This window comes from Haliotis cracherodii, unplaced genomic scaffold (assembly GCF_022045235.1).
Source record: "Haliotis cracherodii isolate W230 unplaced genomic scaffold, xgHalCrac1.p SCAF_12, whole genome shotgun sequence".
NCBI lineage: Eukaryota > Metazoa > Mollusca > Gastropoda > Lepetellida > Haliotidae > Haliotis > Haliotis cracherodii.
Window position 1 is genome coordinate 5,471,140 of NW_027266267.1, and position 19,592 is coordinate 5,490,731.

Below are 19,592 nucleotides of genomic sequence, written 5' to 3' on the forward strand. Positions count from 1 at the left end.
TACTTTCTACCAGAAGCTGCTGATGGGGTGAACATTTTATCAAGTACAATCCCAATTTCAACAGCGGTATTGAATCTCCGTGGTGACAGCTACATCGGAAAAGAAATTATTTATATTTATTTGAAAGCCGGCCTTTGTGAAACCTTAATTCTCAGTTTCAAATGATCTTACTTGACAAATACTCCAGATAACATAAAATATTTGGCAATATATTTTACCCGTAAACACACTACGAATGACGACAGTAACATTCAGCCAGAGCAATTCCCACTTGAAGTCCCCTACTGTGACGTCATCTTTACCGCGTCACAATGCTCAACCTTCTTGTCTGTAGAATATTATGATGTCACAAAAGAGTTGTGTATTTTTGAACGTTGCATCAATGATATACGTGCCTTCTTTTTCTCTGTGGGGGATGTTTCAGTAATGCCTCCGGTATAAGCTAGATGATTGTCAGATATTGAGTGAGTGAGTATGGTTTTACGCCGCTTTTAGCAATATTCCAGCAACATCACGGCGGGGGACACCAGAAATGGGCTTCACACAATGTACCCATGTCGGGAATCGAACCTGGGTCTTCGGCGTGACGAGCGAACGCTTTAACCACTAGGCTCCCCCACGGCCCCGTCAGATATTGAAGTGAGTCAGGTGTTGTCAGACATGTATGGCTGGAGCACACACACACACACACACACACACACACACACACACAAAATCACACACACAAAATCACACACAAAAAATCACACACACACACACACAAAATCACTCACACACACACACACACACACACACACACACACACACACACACACACACACACACACACACACACACACACACACACACACACACACAAAATCACACACAAAAAATCACACACAAAAAATCACACACACACACACACACACACAAAATCACTCTCACACACACACACACACACACACACACACACACACACACACACACACACACACACACACACACACACACACGCAGAAACCCAGCTGACACATTTAATCAATTTGGATTCGGCTTGAAAGCGTGTTTCCGAACATCTGTTCACACCTCCAAGGAAATAAAATGCACTATATGATGTTTTAAGTACACCTGTATGTAAGAAATCTATGATCAAACCGGGTACATACTAGTTCTGCTTATAATAATACATATCTTTCAGATCCTCCTACCTTGGATATACGCCCCGTAGAGCCATGCTTGGGATACACACTCTTCCTGAATGAGAAGTCGGTATTTTTGAATTGTTCTGTCAAAGCAGCAAACCCTTCTCCAAACAATTATACCTGGTACCATGGTGGGAAACTTGCTGGCACAGTTCAGATCTACACTATCCCCATAGTGTACAGGTCTAGCTCCGGGCAGTACAGATGTGTTGCTGACAATGGCGTACAACCGCCTGGAGAGGACAGTGTTAAAGTTGACGTCCATTGTAAGTACTAAATGTAATATGTAATATGTATCCACTGGGACACTTTAGTTTCACGATTACATATAACCACCTGGTGAGGACATTGTTACAGTCGACGTGCAGTGTAAGTACAGTGACATATCACCACCTAGAGAGGACAGTGTTACAGTCGACGTGCAGTGTAAGTACAGTGACATATCATCACCTGGAGAGGACAGTGTTATAGTCGAGGTGCAGTGTAAGTACAGTGACATATCACCACCTGGAGAGGACACTGTTACAGTCGACGTGCAGTGTAAGTACAGTGACATATCATCACCTAGAGAGGACAGTGTTACAGTCGAGGTGAAGTGTAAGTACAGTGACATATCACCACCTGGAGAGGACAGTGTTACAGTCGACGTGCAGTGTAAGTACAGTGACATATCACCACCTAGAGAGGACATTGTTACAGTCGAGGTGCAGTGTAAGTACAGTGACATATCACCACCTAGAGAGGACATTGTTACAGTCGACGTGCAGTGTAAGTACAGTGACATATCACCACCTAGAGAGGACAGTGTTACAGTCGACGTGCAGTGTAAGTACAGTGACATATCATCACCTAGAGAGGACAGTGTTACAGTCGACGTGCAGTGTAAGTACAGTGACATATCATCACCTAGAGAGGACAGTGTTACAGTCGAGGTGCAGTGTAAGTACAGTGACATATCACCACCTAGAGAGGACAGTGTTACAGTCGAGGTGCAGTGTAAGTACAGTGACATATCATCACCTAGAGAGGACATTGTTACAGTCGAGGTGCAGTGTAAGTACAGTGACATATCATCACCTGGAGAGGACAGTGTTATAGTCGAGGTGCAGTGTAAGTACAGTGACATATCACCACCTGGAGAGGACACTGTTACAGTCGACGTGCAGTGTAAGTACAGTGACATATCATCACCTAGAGAGGACAGTGTTACAGTCGAGGTGAAGTGTAAGTACAGTGACATATCACCACCTGGAGAGGACAGTGTTACAGTCGACGTGCAGTGTAAGTACAGTGACATATCACCACCTAGAGAGGACATTGTTACAGTCGAGGTGCAGTGTAGGTACAGTGACATATCACCACCTAGAGAGGACATTGTTACAGTCGACGTGCAGTGTAAGTACAGTGACATATCACCACCTAGAGAGGACAGTGTTACAGTCGACGTGCAGTGTAAGTACAGTGACATATCATCACCTAGAGAGGACAGTGTTACAGTCGACGTGCAGTGTAAGTACAGTGACATATCATCACCTAGAGAGGACAGTGTTACAGTCGACGTGCAGTGTAAGTACAGTGACATATCACCACCTAGAGAGGACATTGTTACAGTCGAGGTGCAGTGTAAGTACAGTGACATATCACCACCTAGAGAGGACAGTGTTACAGTCGAGGTGCAGTGTAAGTACAGTGACATATCACCACCTAGAGAGGACAGTGTTACAGTCGAGGTGCAGTGTAAGTACAGTGACATATCATCACCTAGAGAGGACAGTGTTACAGTCGACGTGCAGTGTAAGTACAGTGACATATCACCACCTAGAGAGGACAGTGTTACAGTCGAGGTGCAGTGTAAGTACAGTGACATATCATCACCTAGAGAGGACATTGTTACAGTCGAGGTGCAGTGTAAGTACAGTGACATATCATCACCTGGAGAGGACAGTGTTATAGTCGAGGTGCAGTGTAAGTACAGTGACATATCACCACCTGGAGAGGACACTGTTACAGTCGAGGTGAAGTGTAAGTACAGTGACATATCACCACCTGGAGAGGACAGTGTTACAGTCGAGGTGCAGTGTAAGTACAGTGACATATCATCACCTAGAGAGGACAGTGTTACAGTCGGAGTGCAGTGTAAGTACAGTGACATATCACCACCTAGAGAGGACATTGTTACAGTCGGAGTGCAGTGTAAGTACAGTGACATATCATCACCTAGAGAGGACAGTGTTACAGTCGGAGTGCAGTGTAAGTACAGTGACATATCACCACCTAGAGAGGACAGTGTTACAGTCGAGGTGAAGTGTAAGTACAGTGACATATCACCACCTGTACAGAACAGTGTTACAGTCGGAGACCAGTGTAAGTACAAAGTATCAATGTTGTATACAGTCTTGGTACAGCGTAAGTACTTGGTATCAGTTGTGTATCAGTCGTGATGCAGGAGAAGTACTTAGTATCAATGCTGTATACCGTGAAGGTGTAGTTAAAATACTAAGTGTCAGTGTTGTACCGTGGTGCAGCGCAAGCACTAAGTGTCACTGTTGTATCGTGGTGCAGTGCAAGCACTAAGTGTCAGTAGTGTATCGTGGTGCAGTGCAAGCACTAAGTGTCACTGTTGTACCGTGGTGCAGCGCAAGCACTAAGTATCAATGTTGTATCGTGGAGCAGTGCAAGCACTAAGTGTCACTGTTGTATCGTGGTGCAGTGCAAGCACTAAGTGTCACTGTTGTATCGTGGTGCAGTGCAAGCACTAAGTGTCACTGTTGTATCGTGGTGCAGTGCAAGCACTAAGTGTCAGTGTTGTATCGTGGTGCAGTGCAAGCACTAAGTGTCAGTGTTGTACCGTGGTGCAGCGCAAGCACTAAGTGTCACTGTTGTATCGTGGTGCAGTACAAGCACTAAGTGTCAGTGTTGTATCGTGGTGCAGTGCAAGCACTAAGTGTCAGTGTTGTATCGTGGTGCAGTGCAAGCACTAAGTATCAGTGTTGTATCGTGGTGCAGTGCAAGCACTAAGTGTCAGTGTTGTATCGTGATGCAGTGCAAGCACTAAGTGTCACTGTTGTACCGTGGTGCAGCGCAAGCACTAAGTATCAATGTTGTATCGTGATGCAGTGCAAGCACTAAGTGTCAGTGTTGTATCGTGGTGCAGTGCAAGCACTAAGTGTCAGTGTTGTATCGTGGTGCAGTGCAAGCACTAAGTGTCAGTGTTGTATCCTGGTACAGTGCAAGCACTAAGTGTCAGTGTTGTATCGTGGTGCAGTGCAAGCACTAAGTGTCAGTGTTGTATCGTGGTGCAGTGCAAGCACTAAGTGTCAGTGTTGTATCGTGGTGCAGTGCAAGCACTAAGTGTCACTGTTGTATCGTGGTGCAGTGCAAGCACTAAGTGTCAGTGTTGTATCGTGGTGCAGTGCAAGCACTAAGTGTCACTGTTGTATCGTGGTGCAGTACAAGCACTAAGTGTCAGTGTTGTATCGTGGTGCAGTGCAAGCACTAAGTGTCAGTGTTGTATCGTGGTGCAGTGCAAGCACTAAGTGTCAGTGTTGTATCGTGGTGCAGTGCAAGCACTAAGTGTCACTGTTGTATCGTGGTGCAGTGCAAGCACTAAGTGTCAGTGTTGTATCGTGGTGCAGTGCAAGCACTAAGTGTCAGTGTTGTATCGTGGTGCAGTGCAAGCACTAAGTGTCAGTGTTGTATCGTGGTGCAGTGCAAGCACTAAGTGTCAGTGTTGTATCCTGGTACAATGCAAGCACTAAGTGTCACTGTTGTATCGTGGTGCAGTGCAAGCACTAAGTGTCACTGTTGTATCGTGGTGCAGTGCAAGCACTAAGTATCAGTGTTGTATCGTGGTGCAGTGCAAGCACTAAGTATCAATGTTGTATCGTGGTGCAGTGCAAGCACTAAGTATCAATGTTGTATCGTGGTGCAGTGCAAGCACTAAGTGTCAGTGTTGTATTGTGGTGCAGTGCAAGCACTAAGTGTCAGTGTTGTATCGTGGTGCAGTGCAAGCACTAAGTGTCAGTGTTGTATCGTGGTGCAGTGCAAGCACTAAGTGTCACTGTTGTATCGTGGTGCAGTACAAGCACTAAGTGTCAGTGTTGTATCGTGGTGCAGTGCAAGCACTAAGTATCAATGTTGTATACAGTTGAGGTAAGGTGGAAGTACCAAGTATCAAATTCAATTGTCTTTGCCCGACAATGGCATAACAGCCACTGTAGAGTAGAATTTTCAGTCAAGGTAAAGAACAAGTCATGTACATATCGAACCAAGTTATTCACTTCATGGCGGTTTTATATGTTGTTTGTATAAATAGATTAATGTATTGAGTGTATGTTGAGAATACCTCCTGTGGCGATTGGAATGAATAATGTCGACACACAAGCAGCGCGTGTTCTAGGAGGTGCATGTACGAGTACTATATGGAGCTGGCGGACTCAGATAAAATTTATTTTGTCTTCATTTCCATTTCTTCCGCAAGGCCCATTTAATGTTGCTCCTAAGGAAAACTGTAAAGGAAATGTTCGCGTTCTTGACCTTTGGAAACCTACTTAATGTACCAAAGGTGTGAATAAAACGAGAATTGGCAACATGAGAAATCTCGCAATCTCACAATCTCGACTTGTGAAATCAGACCACAAAACCACGAAATGAAAAATGAAAGAAGCACATGCGACTTGACCTTATGACATTACACATGCGAGAGTGCAGCGTCTAAAACGGGAGAATTGTGAGAACACGAGAAATTTACAAAAAAAACCATGAGAATGTGAGGTCGCCACAACAGAACATTTTGGCCAAATGTCGCGTTCTCGCACTTTGGGCATATTTAACTTGTTTCTGAAGTTCGAGATCGAGTGAATGTGAGTGAGTGAGTGAGTTGGGTTTAACGCCTCTTTTAACAGTATTCCAGTCATATCACGGGCGTGTCAGCTTAATGTGGGAGGAAAGCCCAAAGTGATGCAGGTCTCAGACGTTTACCACTTCAGTGAAACCCACGAGCACGAGTATGGTGCTGACAAATCTAGAAACATAATCGGGGCGAACCGGGATTCGAACCCACAATCATAGGTTTCTGGCGTGCCCAAGGGACGCAACTCTGCACAGCGAATCGCGTCGTCGTATACCACTGGGCCACCTGTGCCCCCGAGTGAATGCGAGAACGCGAGAATGTTCATGACAGTATTCTACAAATCAATTCCACGTTTATTTTCTTTATTGACCATTAAATGGTGTTAACCCAATACCAACCCATTATCCCAGAGTAATAGCATTGTCTAGTTATGGTGTTATTGTTTTAGATTCACCAGTTGTGAAGATTGCCGGTAAACAGAGAGTGGTTAACGAATCAGAAGATTTGACCATCCACTGCTCAGCAGAAGCAAACCCGGATGTGACGTCAGTAGTTTGGACCAAACAAAGTGTCGGTGGAAGGATCTCTGACAATGGGACTCTTCTCCTGAAGAACATACGTAAGACTGATGCAGGAGTATACGTCTGCACAGCCACCAACACAGTCACACGGTGCAGGGGAAGACCACAGAACAAATCCTCAACTTCAGACATCAGGCTGGACGTGCAACGTAAGCATCATTGACGTCATTTCTATGTCGATTATGAAAGACATCGATTGAGATTGATGTAACCTTAACTTGCAACTTACAATCGTTATATTAATGATCATTTTATTGATTTAACATATTAAGAGAGTTTTCTGACTATGCTTCATGTGCATGTAGTTTTCAAAAAGATAGGATGTGTCTCGTGTACTTGCCGAAGTGGATGAGGTGAGGTGAAATGGGTTTTAACGTTGCGTCCAGTATTATTGCACTTATATAGCGACATGCACGCACGTGTGTGTGTTTGTGTGGCTGCTTGTACTAGTCCGGACTGATGCTGATATAGTGCTAGCTCACTGAGATACCATGCCGCAGTTTAACATGAATACCCCACTCAGACACAGTATACTGACTCCGAGCCGACCAGTAATTGTTTAAGACACTTAATGCCGAGCACCAGACAGGGTAACAACAAGTACCATCTTTTAACGTCTTTTGGTATGACGCGGCTGGAGATCGAATCCCGGACCTTCCGCTCTCCGGGCGGCGCTCTACCACTAGACCACGGAGGCTGTCCGTGTAGTCGATGAACCATGTGTCGCGAGAGCGGAAGGTCCGTGGTTCCAGCCCTGAACGATCTCGGGATTAGGGGGATAAGACAAGAGTTGGGTGGGGAATCCATGTTAAACTGCAGCATGGTATACTATCTTGGATTGGGGGGGGGGGGGGGGGGGGGGGGGCACGGGTGGCCCAGTCGTCTAAGGCGCCGCGATTCGCTGTGCAGAGTTTCCTCCCTTGGGCACGCCAGAAACCTATGATTGTGGGTTCGAATCCCGGTTCACCCCGATTATGTTTCTAGGTTTGTCAGCACCATACCCGTGCTCGTGGGTTTCACCGAAGTGATAAACGTCTGAGACCTGCATCACTTTGGGCTTTCCTCCCACATTAAGCTGACACGCCGTGATATAACTGGAATAATGTTAAAAGCGGCGTTAAACCCAACTCACTCACTCACTCACTCTGATTGGGTGTTAGCTGTGTTTATTTAGATATATGCATACAGATTCAGAGTGACAAAACACACTCCACAAGACTGTTTGACATGAGGCATGACTTTCAATAGTCAACTTTCCCTCATGTCGAGCAATATTTGGTGTTTACATTTCACAACTTTTTGGAGATATAATCGAGCATGATCATTCTACCAAGATGTCAAAGATCGTCATACGATTCTTGCTCAGAAGCTGTATGATCAAGGTTACAACATTCAAGGCCTCAGTAAAGATTTGTAAATGTTTTATGGTAGGCGTGTGGAGGACATGTCCAAATTTGACGCATCAGTGACAAAAGTCATGTCCGATACAATTCCCTATTTTGACTTGTACCATATGTTCCCATGTCTTTTCAGCTTAACAATTGACTTGCGCGTGCATGTGTTTGTGACGGCGGCCCGGTAGGGCGGGATACGAGCACCTTTTCGCGAACACCCGGTATCATTGCTATTTGATAGTGATTCATAAACACTTTCTCATTCGCTTTATTTACCTGTTTGTTTGGGCGGTCGGGTAGCCTAGTGGTTAAAGCGTCGGCTCTTCATGCCGAAGACCCAGGTTCGATTCCCGACATGGGTACAATGCGTGAAGCCCATTTCTGGTGTCCCCCGACGTGATATTGCTGGAATATTGCTAAAAGCGGCGTAAAACCATACTCACTCACTTACCTGTTTGTTTGAGTAAACAATTCATGTCCATGATGTGATGTTGCAGATGCTCCGGAAATTCTGTCTTTTCGTGTCACGTCTGGGGACAGAACTGTGACGGAACACGACAACGTGACGCTGCTGTGTCACATCAGCAGTTACCCGGCTTCTACCATAGAGATCAGGAACAGGACCTCCAGCATAGGAACTGGGACTAGCATCAAGACATTGGGTGCGAGCATCGAGGATGTTGGATGTCTTCACACAGGAACCTACACTTGTTCTGCAAAGAATGTATTCGGCCAAGCTGTGGAACAAAACAAATCATTACAAGTGAAATGCAAGTACCAGTTTCCAGTATGATTTCATAATTCTTGCAACAACCTGCTTGATTGATTTGACGGTTAAATCTTCAGGGTTCAGCCCGTTCGCACTGAATAGGAGACCCGTGAAGACCCGGGGTAGAATAGGTCTTCAGCAACCCATGCTTGCCGTAAAAGGCGACCATGCCTGTCGTATAAGAGGCGACTAACGGGATCCGGTGGTCAGGCTCGCTGACATGGTTGAAGCATGTCATCGATCCCAAATGCTCATGATATCAATCACTAGGTTGTCTGGTCCAGGCTCGATTATTTACAGACCGCCGTCATATAGCTGGAATATTGCTGAGTGTGGCGTAAAACAACAAACCAACCAACTTCATAATTATTGCTTGTAGCACCTTCGTCAAAGCATTGTCCAAGGCACTGACCTTATGAGTGAGTGAGTGAGTAAATTGGGTTGAACGCCGCGTTTAACAGTATTCCAGCTATATCACGGCGTATCAACTTAGAGACCCCAATTGATGCAGGTCTCCGGCGTTTACGACGTTGGTGAAATTCACTTTTGCTGAAAAACCTAGAAACATGGTGGCACGTGGTCCTGTGCACAGCGCACAGATCACAAATCAGGTGAAGTTAGGCAGCGTCGGTCTGGGAGAGTAGTTGGATGGGTTACCACGTCAAGAAGCTTGACTCCTGAGAGTTTCTAGGGCTTCGGTCCTGCCCCACACTGAAGCATATGTACCACATGTGAGGTCTCCTTAGGCAAGTGCCTTTGTTCGAAATGTGCCTCTGTTCACCCAGCAGTGAGTGGGTACCCGGTAGGATGAGATGGTAATGTGGTTGTTAACCTTCTAGCGCCACACAGGCAGCTTGGGTTGTATACTCCCCAGGGAGTGGAGAATGAAAACCGAGTGCTCACTGATCCATTGACCAAGGTAATAACAGTGTAGCGCTTTGAGCATCCACTTGGTGAATGGAATCTGGCGCATTATAAATGCACTTATTATTATTATTATTATTATTATTATTATTATTTTTATTTTTATTAAACACAATCAGTGAGAGCCAGGGCTTGAACCCGCAATCTTAGGGGCCTTAGTCGACTGGGAAAACCGTGCCCTTAAGTGCAACGAAGACGCCAGGGTTAAATGTCAGACGTCCGACTTGCTGTTTATTCAATGTCTGCATCACTGAATGCTGATGAAATTTGCCGAGTGAGTGAGTGAATGAGAGAGCAAGCGAGCAAGCGAGCGAATGGGTCCAAACTGGCACTACACGTCGGTTAAAGTTTAGAAATATTATGGCTAAGTAAGAACATTAATATGTAGTCTACTCTGTCGACAAAAGTCGGTAAATTAACGACGGTTGTCACATATCACAGGTTTCAAATTAATTTGAATGTGTTTTAAATTAATGAATCATTGCGATTCAAACTGGGAATACATATCCGCGAATGAAGCGTAACTTATGTACTCTCTTGAAAATCTTCACTATGAAAGCCTAATGGTGCCACTTTTGTACCATATTTTTTTATCTCGTTAATGGAATCATTTTCTCGAAATTTCGATTTTTTTGTCGTCATTTTGACAATTTATTTCAAAACCCGAAATTTCAAGACAGTGTAATGCGCATATAAATGTATATCAACATTTTCTACAAAATTCACTGTCTTGCAACGCCCCTGTTTATTTAAAAAACATCAATACTTAGATACTGGGAATTTGTTCATGGTCAGATAGTTGTAGATTAAATGTCAATTTAATTGTCCACGTGTAAACTATGCCCTCCTTCAATTGCGGTCTTTGCAAAACTCAAGCGTCAGCGCATCTCTCATGTAGGTGCAGATTTGCATGTAAGATCCCAACGTTGTCTGTGATTCCTGATTGGCGTGTGTGCATGTTATACATTTTTTAATCTTTTATTTCTGTCAGTTTCAATTACAAAATATCTGGGGCGGTCCGGTAGCCTAGTGGTTAAAGCGTTCGCTCGACACGCCGAAGACCCGGGTTCGATTCTCGCCATGGGTACAATGTGTGAAGCCCATTTCTGGTGTCCCTCGCCGTGATATTGCTGGAATATGGCTAAAAGCGGCGTAGAACCATACTCACTCACTCACTCACAAAATATCTGGCTTTATAGTTGTAGCTGAAAACATATCTTGTATCTATAGAAAATACAAGTTCAATGGTCAGCTTCTTATGCCTTACCCCTTGTGACCCGAATTCCACACTCATGCAAAACGTACTTGACTGATAATTCCATCATAAGGATACAGAGAGGAGGATTCTAAACTGTGTGTAACCTTATGTTTCTATCTGATTTAAAAATAAGACATCGTCGTAAAATGACCTCTTCAAATTTATACTGACGACTTCCTTTAACCATCATCTCTCTCCCTTTCTACAAGTCTATTAGACCGCCTCCTTGGTCTAGTGGTAGAGCGTCCGCCCGGTGAGCGGAAGGTCCGGGGTTCGATCCCCGGTCGCGTCTTGGTACTTGTTGTTACCCTGCCTGGCGCTCGGCATTAAGGGCTAAAACAAGGACTGGTCGTCTCGGAGTCAGTATACTTTGTCTGAGTGGGGTATTCATGTTAAACTGCGGCATGGTATCTCAGTGTGCTAGCACTATAGTCCGGACTAGTACAAGCAGCCACACACACACACACACACACGTACATGCACGTCGCTATATAAGTGCAATAATCTTGGACGCAACGTTAAACCCAATTTCACCTCACCTAAAGTCTGTTAAAACCTACTTGGGAGTTCCACGATTTATTTATTAGATCCCTGATGTAACATCAAATAACAGGCTCCTGATCCGTGTATGACATGAGACGTGGTTCCACATATTTGCTGTGTCGTTCAGAATCAGTAGTATGTGTTCTTCCACCCTTCAACCGGTTATCCATGCTGAACAATTCTTCCCAGTGTTGATGTAACTGAGAAACCTTGTTATAATCAGTTGTACGTGTAGCTGGAGGCACGGTGGCCCAGTCGTCTAAGGCGCCGCGATTCGCTGTGCAGAGTTTCCTCCCTTGGGCACGCCAGAAACCTATGATGGTGGGTTCGAATCCCGGTTCGGCCCGATTATGTTTCTAGGTTTGTCAGCACCATACCCGTGCTCATGGGTTTCACCGAAGTGGTAAACGTGTGAGACCTGCATCACTTCGGGCTTTCCTCCCATATTAAGCTGACACGCCGTGATATAACTGGAATACTCATAAAAGTGGCGTTAAACCCAACTCACTCACACTGTACGTGTACCTAGGACAGAGTCTTTGGAGACCACGTGGGCCACGTTCTTCATTCTTGCATCTGTGCTTCACCTTGGTGAAACATTTTAGTGCACTGTCGACTCATAGTCTGGTTCCACAGCATGTTATATAACCCACAGGATCAAGAGAGAGGTGGTGCCATATTAATCCCAACCTCACACGTGTGTCGTACCAGGTTGACTTAGTATTGCCCTCGTTTTTAGTGGATAACCGTGGCCTCGCTAAGGTTACGCATGAAAGTTCACGCTGGAATTATTTTCATTCCTTGAAAAGTATCGAGACATTTTCGATATTAACACAGTGTCTTTATTAAACAAAACATGCTCGTCAGAGACATAGAGAAGCTCACCCGAGTGTCTTTTGATATTAAATATATCAACACGAGTTGATAAAAGTGGAAAAATCCCGAGGCTTGCCGAGGATTTTTTTCCACTTTTATCAACGAGTGTTGATATATTTCATATCAAAAGACACGAGGGTGAGATTTTACTTATCATCCAACATCATTCTTCTAACTTTTTCAATTTGTAAACACTAATTAGCAGTGCCTTAAGTGTAAAAAGTACTGCAAACAGCTTCAGTAGCAGAGCCATTAGTGATGTCATTTAATTGTGACGTCATGGTAACCAGTGACGTCGCAATGGTCTACAAGGTATTGTGATGTAATTTCATTGCAGCGATATCTGCAGTGTACGTGTCTCATCCAAGTGATATCTCCCGTGGGACCCAGTTTTGGATGATATAATCACTTTCAGTTTGAAATCTGTAACTATGCACAGTTCTGCTACATACGAGTACATTATATAATCAACCTACATCCATTTGTCAAGTACGCCCCAAACACAGGCACCACCCCCTCCCCGTCCATCCTCACCACCATTGTATTGACGGAATCTTGGGATGAATACATGTAATTTGCTATCATTATCCAGGTGCCCCGAAACTGTATGGATCTACCCCTGTGTTCAGATCAAGTCTAAACAGAACCGTGACACTGAACCTGACAGTCATAGCTTTCCCCAAGCCAACGTTCACGTGGAGAAAAATACAAAACGGAAGGCCACTCAATTGCACCAAGGGCGCCACAGAAGGTGTTCGTGTGACAGGAAGTGTCACCATCTCAGATGTTAAAGAAAATGACTTCAGAAACTACACAGTAGAAGTGTCTAACTCAGAAGGCAGCGTGAATTTGAACGTGATGCTGATTTCCGCATGTGAGTTTTATCTGTTACAACATGTCATCGATCTGAAATTGCAGGATAGTTTTCCATTATGTTGTAAACAAACTTGAATCTTCCCTCATCTAATGAAAACTGTTGAAAGCTCACTCACTCACTCACTCACTCACTCACTCACTCACTCACTCACTCATCCACCCAAACTCACTCACCCACACACCCAAACTCACTCACTCACTCACTCACTCACTCACTCACTCACTCACTCACTCACTCACTCACTCTCACTCACTCACTCACTCTCACTCACTCACTCACTCACTCACTCACTCACTCACTCACTCACTCTCACTCACTCACTCACTCTCTCATCCACCCAAACTCACTCACCCACACACCCAAACTCACTCACTCACTCACTCACTCACACACTCACACACTCACTCACTCACTCACTCACTCACTCACTCTCACTCACTCACTCACTCACTCACTCACTCACTCACTCACTCACTCACTCACTCACTCACTCACTCACTCTCACTCACTCACTCACTCACTCATCCACCCAAACTCACTCACCCACACACCCAAACTCACTCACTCACTCACTCACTCACTCACTCACTCACTCACACTCTCACTCACTCACTCACTCACTCATCCACCCAAACTCACTCACCTACACACCCAAACTCACTCACTCACTCACTCACTCTCACTCACTCACTCACTCACTCATCCACCCAAACTCACTCACCCACACACCCAAACTCACTCACTCACTCACTCACTCACTCACTCACACGCTGTCTTACGAGCAACAGTTACAGGTTGTGCGACTAATTTCGTCAAAATCTCATCGACTTATCTCTCGCTTTAATATTAATGGATAAAAATTTGAACGGGCTTTGCAAAACCCATGACAAAAACTGCCATTAAATCTCGGCCATCTGCTAGACATTGCACAATGTTCTTTTGTTCTGTTTTCAAATTTTGAAAGCGACGTGCTGGAATGGAATGGTGGAATGTATACAGACTCTAGAACACTTGATAAACCGCGAACAGTGTTAATCCGAAAAAAACCAATCCCATTAAAGTTCTTTCAATTAACATATTCCTCTGAACAATCATGTTTACATATTTCGCTCACTTTAAATGTGTGTCGATAGTAGTCTAGATTATACCAATTAATGTGTGTATAATGATTGAGTATGTGCACCCTATACTCATACCATTTTGAGCTCTGTTACCCTATACTCATACCCTTTTGAGCTCTAGCGCCCTATACTCATACCCTTTTGAGGTCTAGCGCCCTATACTCATACCCTTTTGAGCTCTAGCGCCCTAAACTCATACCCTTTCGGGGTCTAGCGCCCCATACTCATCTCCTTTTGAGGTCTAGCGCCCTATACTCATACCCTTTTGAGGTCTAGCGCCCTAAACTCACACCCTTTTGAGCTCTAGCGCCCTATACTCATACCCCTTTGAGGTCTAGCGCCCTAAACTCACACCCTTTTGAGCTCTAGCGCCCTAAACTCATACCCCTTTGAGGTCTAGCGCCCTATACTCATACCCTTTTGAGCTCTAGCGCCCTAAACTCATACCCTTTCGGGGTCTAGCGCCCCATACTCATGTCCTTTTGAGGTCTAGCACCCTATACTCATGTCCTTTTGAGGTCTAGTACCCTATACTCATGTCCTTTTGAGGTCTAGTACCCTATACTCATCTCCTTTTTAGCTCTAGCGCCCTATACTCATGTCGTTTTGAGGTCTAGCACCCTACACTCATACCCTTTTTAGCGCTAGCACCCTATACTCATGTCCTTTTGAGGTCTAGCATCCTAAACTCATCTCCTTTTGAGGTCTAGCACCCTATATTCATACCCTTTTGAGGTCTAGCACCCTACATTCATGTCCTTTTGAGGTCTAGCTTCCTATACTCATACCCTTTTGAGGTCTAGCACCCTATACTCATACCCTTTTAGCTCTAGTACCCTATACTCATCTCCTTTTGAGCTCTAGCGCCTTATACTCGTACCCTTTTTAGCTCTAGCACCCTATACTCATAACATTTTGAGGTCTAGCGCCCTATACTCATCTCCTTTTGAGGTCTAGCGCCCTAAACGCACACCCTGTTGAGCTGTACCGCCCTACACTCATACCCTTTTTAGCTCTAGCGCCCTATACTCATACCCTTTTGAGGTCTAGCACCCTACACTCATACCCTTTTTAGCTCTAGCACCCTATACTCATGTCCTTTTGAGGTCTAGCATCCTAAACTCATCTCCTTTTGAGGTCTAGCACCCTATACTCATACCCTTTTGAGGTCTAGTACCCTATACTCATCTCCTTTTGAGGTCTAGCGACCTATACTCATGTCCTTTTGAGGTCTAGCACCCTATACTCATCTCTTTTTTAGCTCTAGCACCCTATACTCATACCCTTTTTAGCTCTAGTACCCTATACTCATCTCCTTTTTAGCTCTAGCATCCTATACTCATGTCGTTTTGAGGTCTAGCATCCTATACTCATCTCCTTTTGAGGTCTAGCACCCTATACTCATCTCCTTTTGAGGTCTAGCACCCTACACTCATCCCCTTTTGAGGTCTAACGCCCTATACTCATACCCTTTTGAGGTCTAGCACCCTATACTCATACCCTTTTGAGGTCTAGCGCCCTATACTCATACCCTTTTGAGGTCTAATACCCTATAATCATACCCTTTTGAGCTCTAGCGACCTATACTCATACCCTTTTGAGGTCTAGCACCCTATACTCATACCCTTTTTAGCTCTAGCACCCTATACGCATCTCCTTTTGAGCTCTAGCGCCCTAAACTCATACCCCTTTGAGGTCTAGCGCCCCATACTCATACCCTTTTGAGGTCTAGCACCCTACACTCATACCCTTTTTAGCTCTAGCACCCTATACTCATGTCCTTTTGAGGTCTAGCATCCTAAACTCATCTCCTTTTGAGGTCTAGCACCCTATACTCATCTCCTTTTGAGCTCTAGCGCCCTATACTCATACCCTTTTTAGCTCTAGTACCCTATACTCATGTCGTTTTGAGGTCTAGCACCCTATACTCATCTCCTTTTTAGCTCTAGCACCCTATACTCATACCCTTTTTAGCTCTAGTACCCTATACTCATGTCGTTTTGAGGTCTAGCATCCTATACTCATCTCCTTTTTAGCTCTAGCACCCCATACTCATACCCTTTTTAGCTCTAGCACCCTATACTCATGTCGTTTTGAGGTCTAGCATCCTATACTCATCTCCTTTTTAGCTCTAGCACCCTATACTCATACCCTTTTTAGCTCTAGTACCCTATACTCATCTCCTTTTTAGCTCTAGCATCCTATACTCATACCCTTTTGAGGTCTAGCACCCTATACTCATGTCGTTTTGAGGTCTAGCATCCTATACTCATCTCCTTTTGAGGTCTAGCACCCTATACTCATCTCCTTTTGAGGTCTAGCACCCTACACTCATCCCCTTTTGAGCTCTAGCGCCCTAAACTCATACCCCTTTGAGGTCTACCGCCCTATACTCATACCCTTTTTAGCTCTAACGCCCTATATTCATACCCTTTTGAGGTCTAGTACCCTATACTCATACCCCTTTAAGGTCTAGCGCCCTATACTCATACCCCTTTGAGGTCTAGCGCCCTATACTCATACCCTTTTGAGGTCTAGTACCCTATGCTTATACCCTTTTCACTTCTCCGGGCGACTTTACGAAGTGGAATTACTCTTATAACTTTAAACATTACTTTATTTGCTATGTTCATATACCATGCTTTGGTCCAAAGCAAATTTATCTTCGAATGTCATCAAACACTGATTCGGAAAATATATTGCTGTTACAAGGACCTTACGTGTAGAAACCAATTTAGAATGTTAACACTGAGCATTGAAACTTCCAGACTGCACTACCTGTCCAGTTGAAATAGAGTAACAATTAACTATAACGTTAATCACCCCAAATCCGTCCACCTTGAAACCGCTGAATGTTGACGTTATCCGTCTACACCCTGTAGTAGAACGGCAGTTGTATAGCAGATTTGGGAGAGTCTGTAGAGTTTGAGAAAATCCTCTTAAAAAAATTCCTCATTTGTGTTCTTCAATTTGCAGCTAGCCCAGAAACACCGAAGCGCCTGCAAGCTTCAACTAACAGCCCCCGGTCCCTTACCGTGACCTGGGAGAAAGCATTCAATGGCGGCGCCACACAAAGGTTCGAAATCCAGTACAGAGAACCTGGTGGGCAATGGACCACACATCCCTCCAGGCCAGGTGAGGGCGACGCCCTCCACTTGGATATTGATGACCTCGAACCTGGAACAGTGTACCAAATTCGGATGAGCGCTTGCAATGAACACGGCGTTAGTGACTACACAGACGTCATCCGTGTGGCAACAGAATCAGGTAGGAACAATTTCACGTGGTCACGTCAAGTCTGTAGTCCAATGAAGGTCACTGGCCCCTGTGCATAGGTTCCGTTTGTTTGTTTGTTTGTTTAACGCCGCACTCAGCAATATTCCAGCTATATGACAGCGGCCTGTACATAATCAAATATGGATAAGACAATCCAGTGATTGACATCATGGGCATCGATTCAAGCAATTGTGATACGATGACATGCATCAACCAAGTCAGCGAGCCTGACCATTCGATCCCGTTAGTCGCCTCATACGACAAGCATAGTCGCCTTTTACTGCAAGCATGGGTTGGTGAAAACGTATTCTACCCCGGATCTTCACGGGTCCTGTACATAGGTAGTGAATATATACATATTATAATGGCTTATAAGGTCCTACCCAACTTACATCATATTATTCCAGTACTTATAAAACTCATAAATCTCTCTGTAACAATATATTGTACGAAGAAAAAAAATTCTAAATGTATATGTTTTGGGATTATAACAATACATTTAGGCAGATAGAGACATATTACATTCTAACAGGTATTGCATATTGAAGTAAAATTATATTCATCTTCTATCTGGGGGCACGGGTGGCCCAGTCGTCTAAGGCGCCGCGATTCGTTGTGCAGAGTTGCGTCCCTTGGGCACGCCAGAAACCTATGATTGTGGGTTCGAATCCCGGTTCGCCCCGATTATGTTTCTAGGTTTGTCAGCACCCTACCCGTGCTCGTGGGTTTCACCGAAGTGGTAAACGTCTGAGACCTGCATCACTTCGGGCTTTCCTCTCACATTAAGCTGACACGCCGTGATATAACTGGAATACTGTTAAAAGCGGCGTTAAACCCAACTCACTCACTCACTCATCTTCTATCCCGAGATTACAAAGACGACATAAATTTTAACTTAAATCAATCCCCAACCATTTCCCTTCGTTCACTTTCAACATTTGGAACCCCTTCCGAGGCTTATCAATGTCTCGTTATTTTCTGTTTATAAACGTTTATTCAGTTGGCGTGACGCCTTCTATAGTACTGATGTACAGCACGAACTGAAAGCAGGCATTCAACTGGGAACAACTTAGGTGAACCCACGAACAGAGTATGGTCCTGACAGTCATCGATCGTTAAGTGGGTTTTTGGGATTCGAAATAGGAATCGGCAACCGTGCGAACAGAATTTGCATCATTCTGATGACCAACTTGGCCATCCCTCTCTCAATCTTTCTCTCTCCTTCTTTTCTTCTCCTTTAGGTGGTATACTGCCTCTTAAATCTTGGCTCCTTTAAGAAGTATACTGCATCCTAATCCTCAGCTCCTTTAGGTAGTATTCTGCCACCTAATCCTCAGATCCTTTATATAGTATACTGCCTCTTAAATCTTAGCTCCTTTAGGTAGTATACTGCCTCCTAATCCTCAGCTCCTTTAGGTAGTATACCGCCTCCTAATCCTCAGCTCCTTTAGGTAGTATACTGCCTCCTAATCCTCAGCTCCATTAGGTAGTATACTGCCTCCTAACTCTAAGCTCCTTTAGGTAGTATACTGCCTCCTAATCCTCAGCTCCTTTAGGTAGTATACTGCCTCCTAATCCTTAGCCCCTTTAGGTAGTATACTGCCTCCTAACTCTCAGCTCCTTTCGGTAGTATACTGCCTCCTAACTCTCAGCTCCTTTAGGTAGTATAATGCCTCCTAACTCTCAGCTCCTTTACGTAGTATACTGCCTCCTAATCCACAGCTCCTTTATGTAGTATACTGCCTCCTAATCCTCAGCCCCTTTAGGTTGTATACTGCCTCCTAATCCTCAGCTCCTTTAGGTAGTATACTGCCTCCTAATCCTCAGGTCCTTTAGATAGTATACTGCCTCCTAATCCTCAGGTCCTTTAGGTTGTATACTGCCTCCTAATCTTTAGCCCCTTTATGTTGTATACTGCCTCCTAACTCTCAGCTCCT

General features: G+C 44.6%; 1 protein-coding gene across 4 annotated transcripts in view; it reads left to right on the top strand.

Moving 5' to 3' along the window:
- LOC139458146 (hemicentin-1-like) overlaps positions 1-19,592 on the top strand; it is an 83,127-nt gene that overhangs the window by 8,605 nt on the left and 54,930 nt on the right. For all 4 annotated transcript variants that reach the window (XM_071239460.1, XM_071239461.1, XM_071239464.1 and 1 more), the window contains exons 3-7: positions 1,181-1,450; positions 6,485-6,766; positions 8,509-8,781; positions 12,974-13,255; positions 17,356-17,646. In XM_071239460.1, coding sequence (XP_071095561.1) covers positions 1,181-1,450; positions 6,485-6,766; positions 8,509-8,781; positions 12,974-13,255; positions 17,356-17,646 — 1,398 coding nt within the window. The remainder of the gene's footprint in view (positions 1-1,180; positions 1,451-6,484; positions 6,767-8,508; positions 8,782-12,973; positions 13,256-17,355; positions 17,647-19,592) is intronic.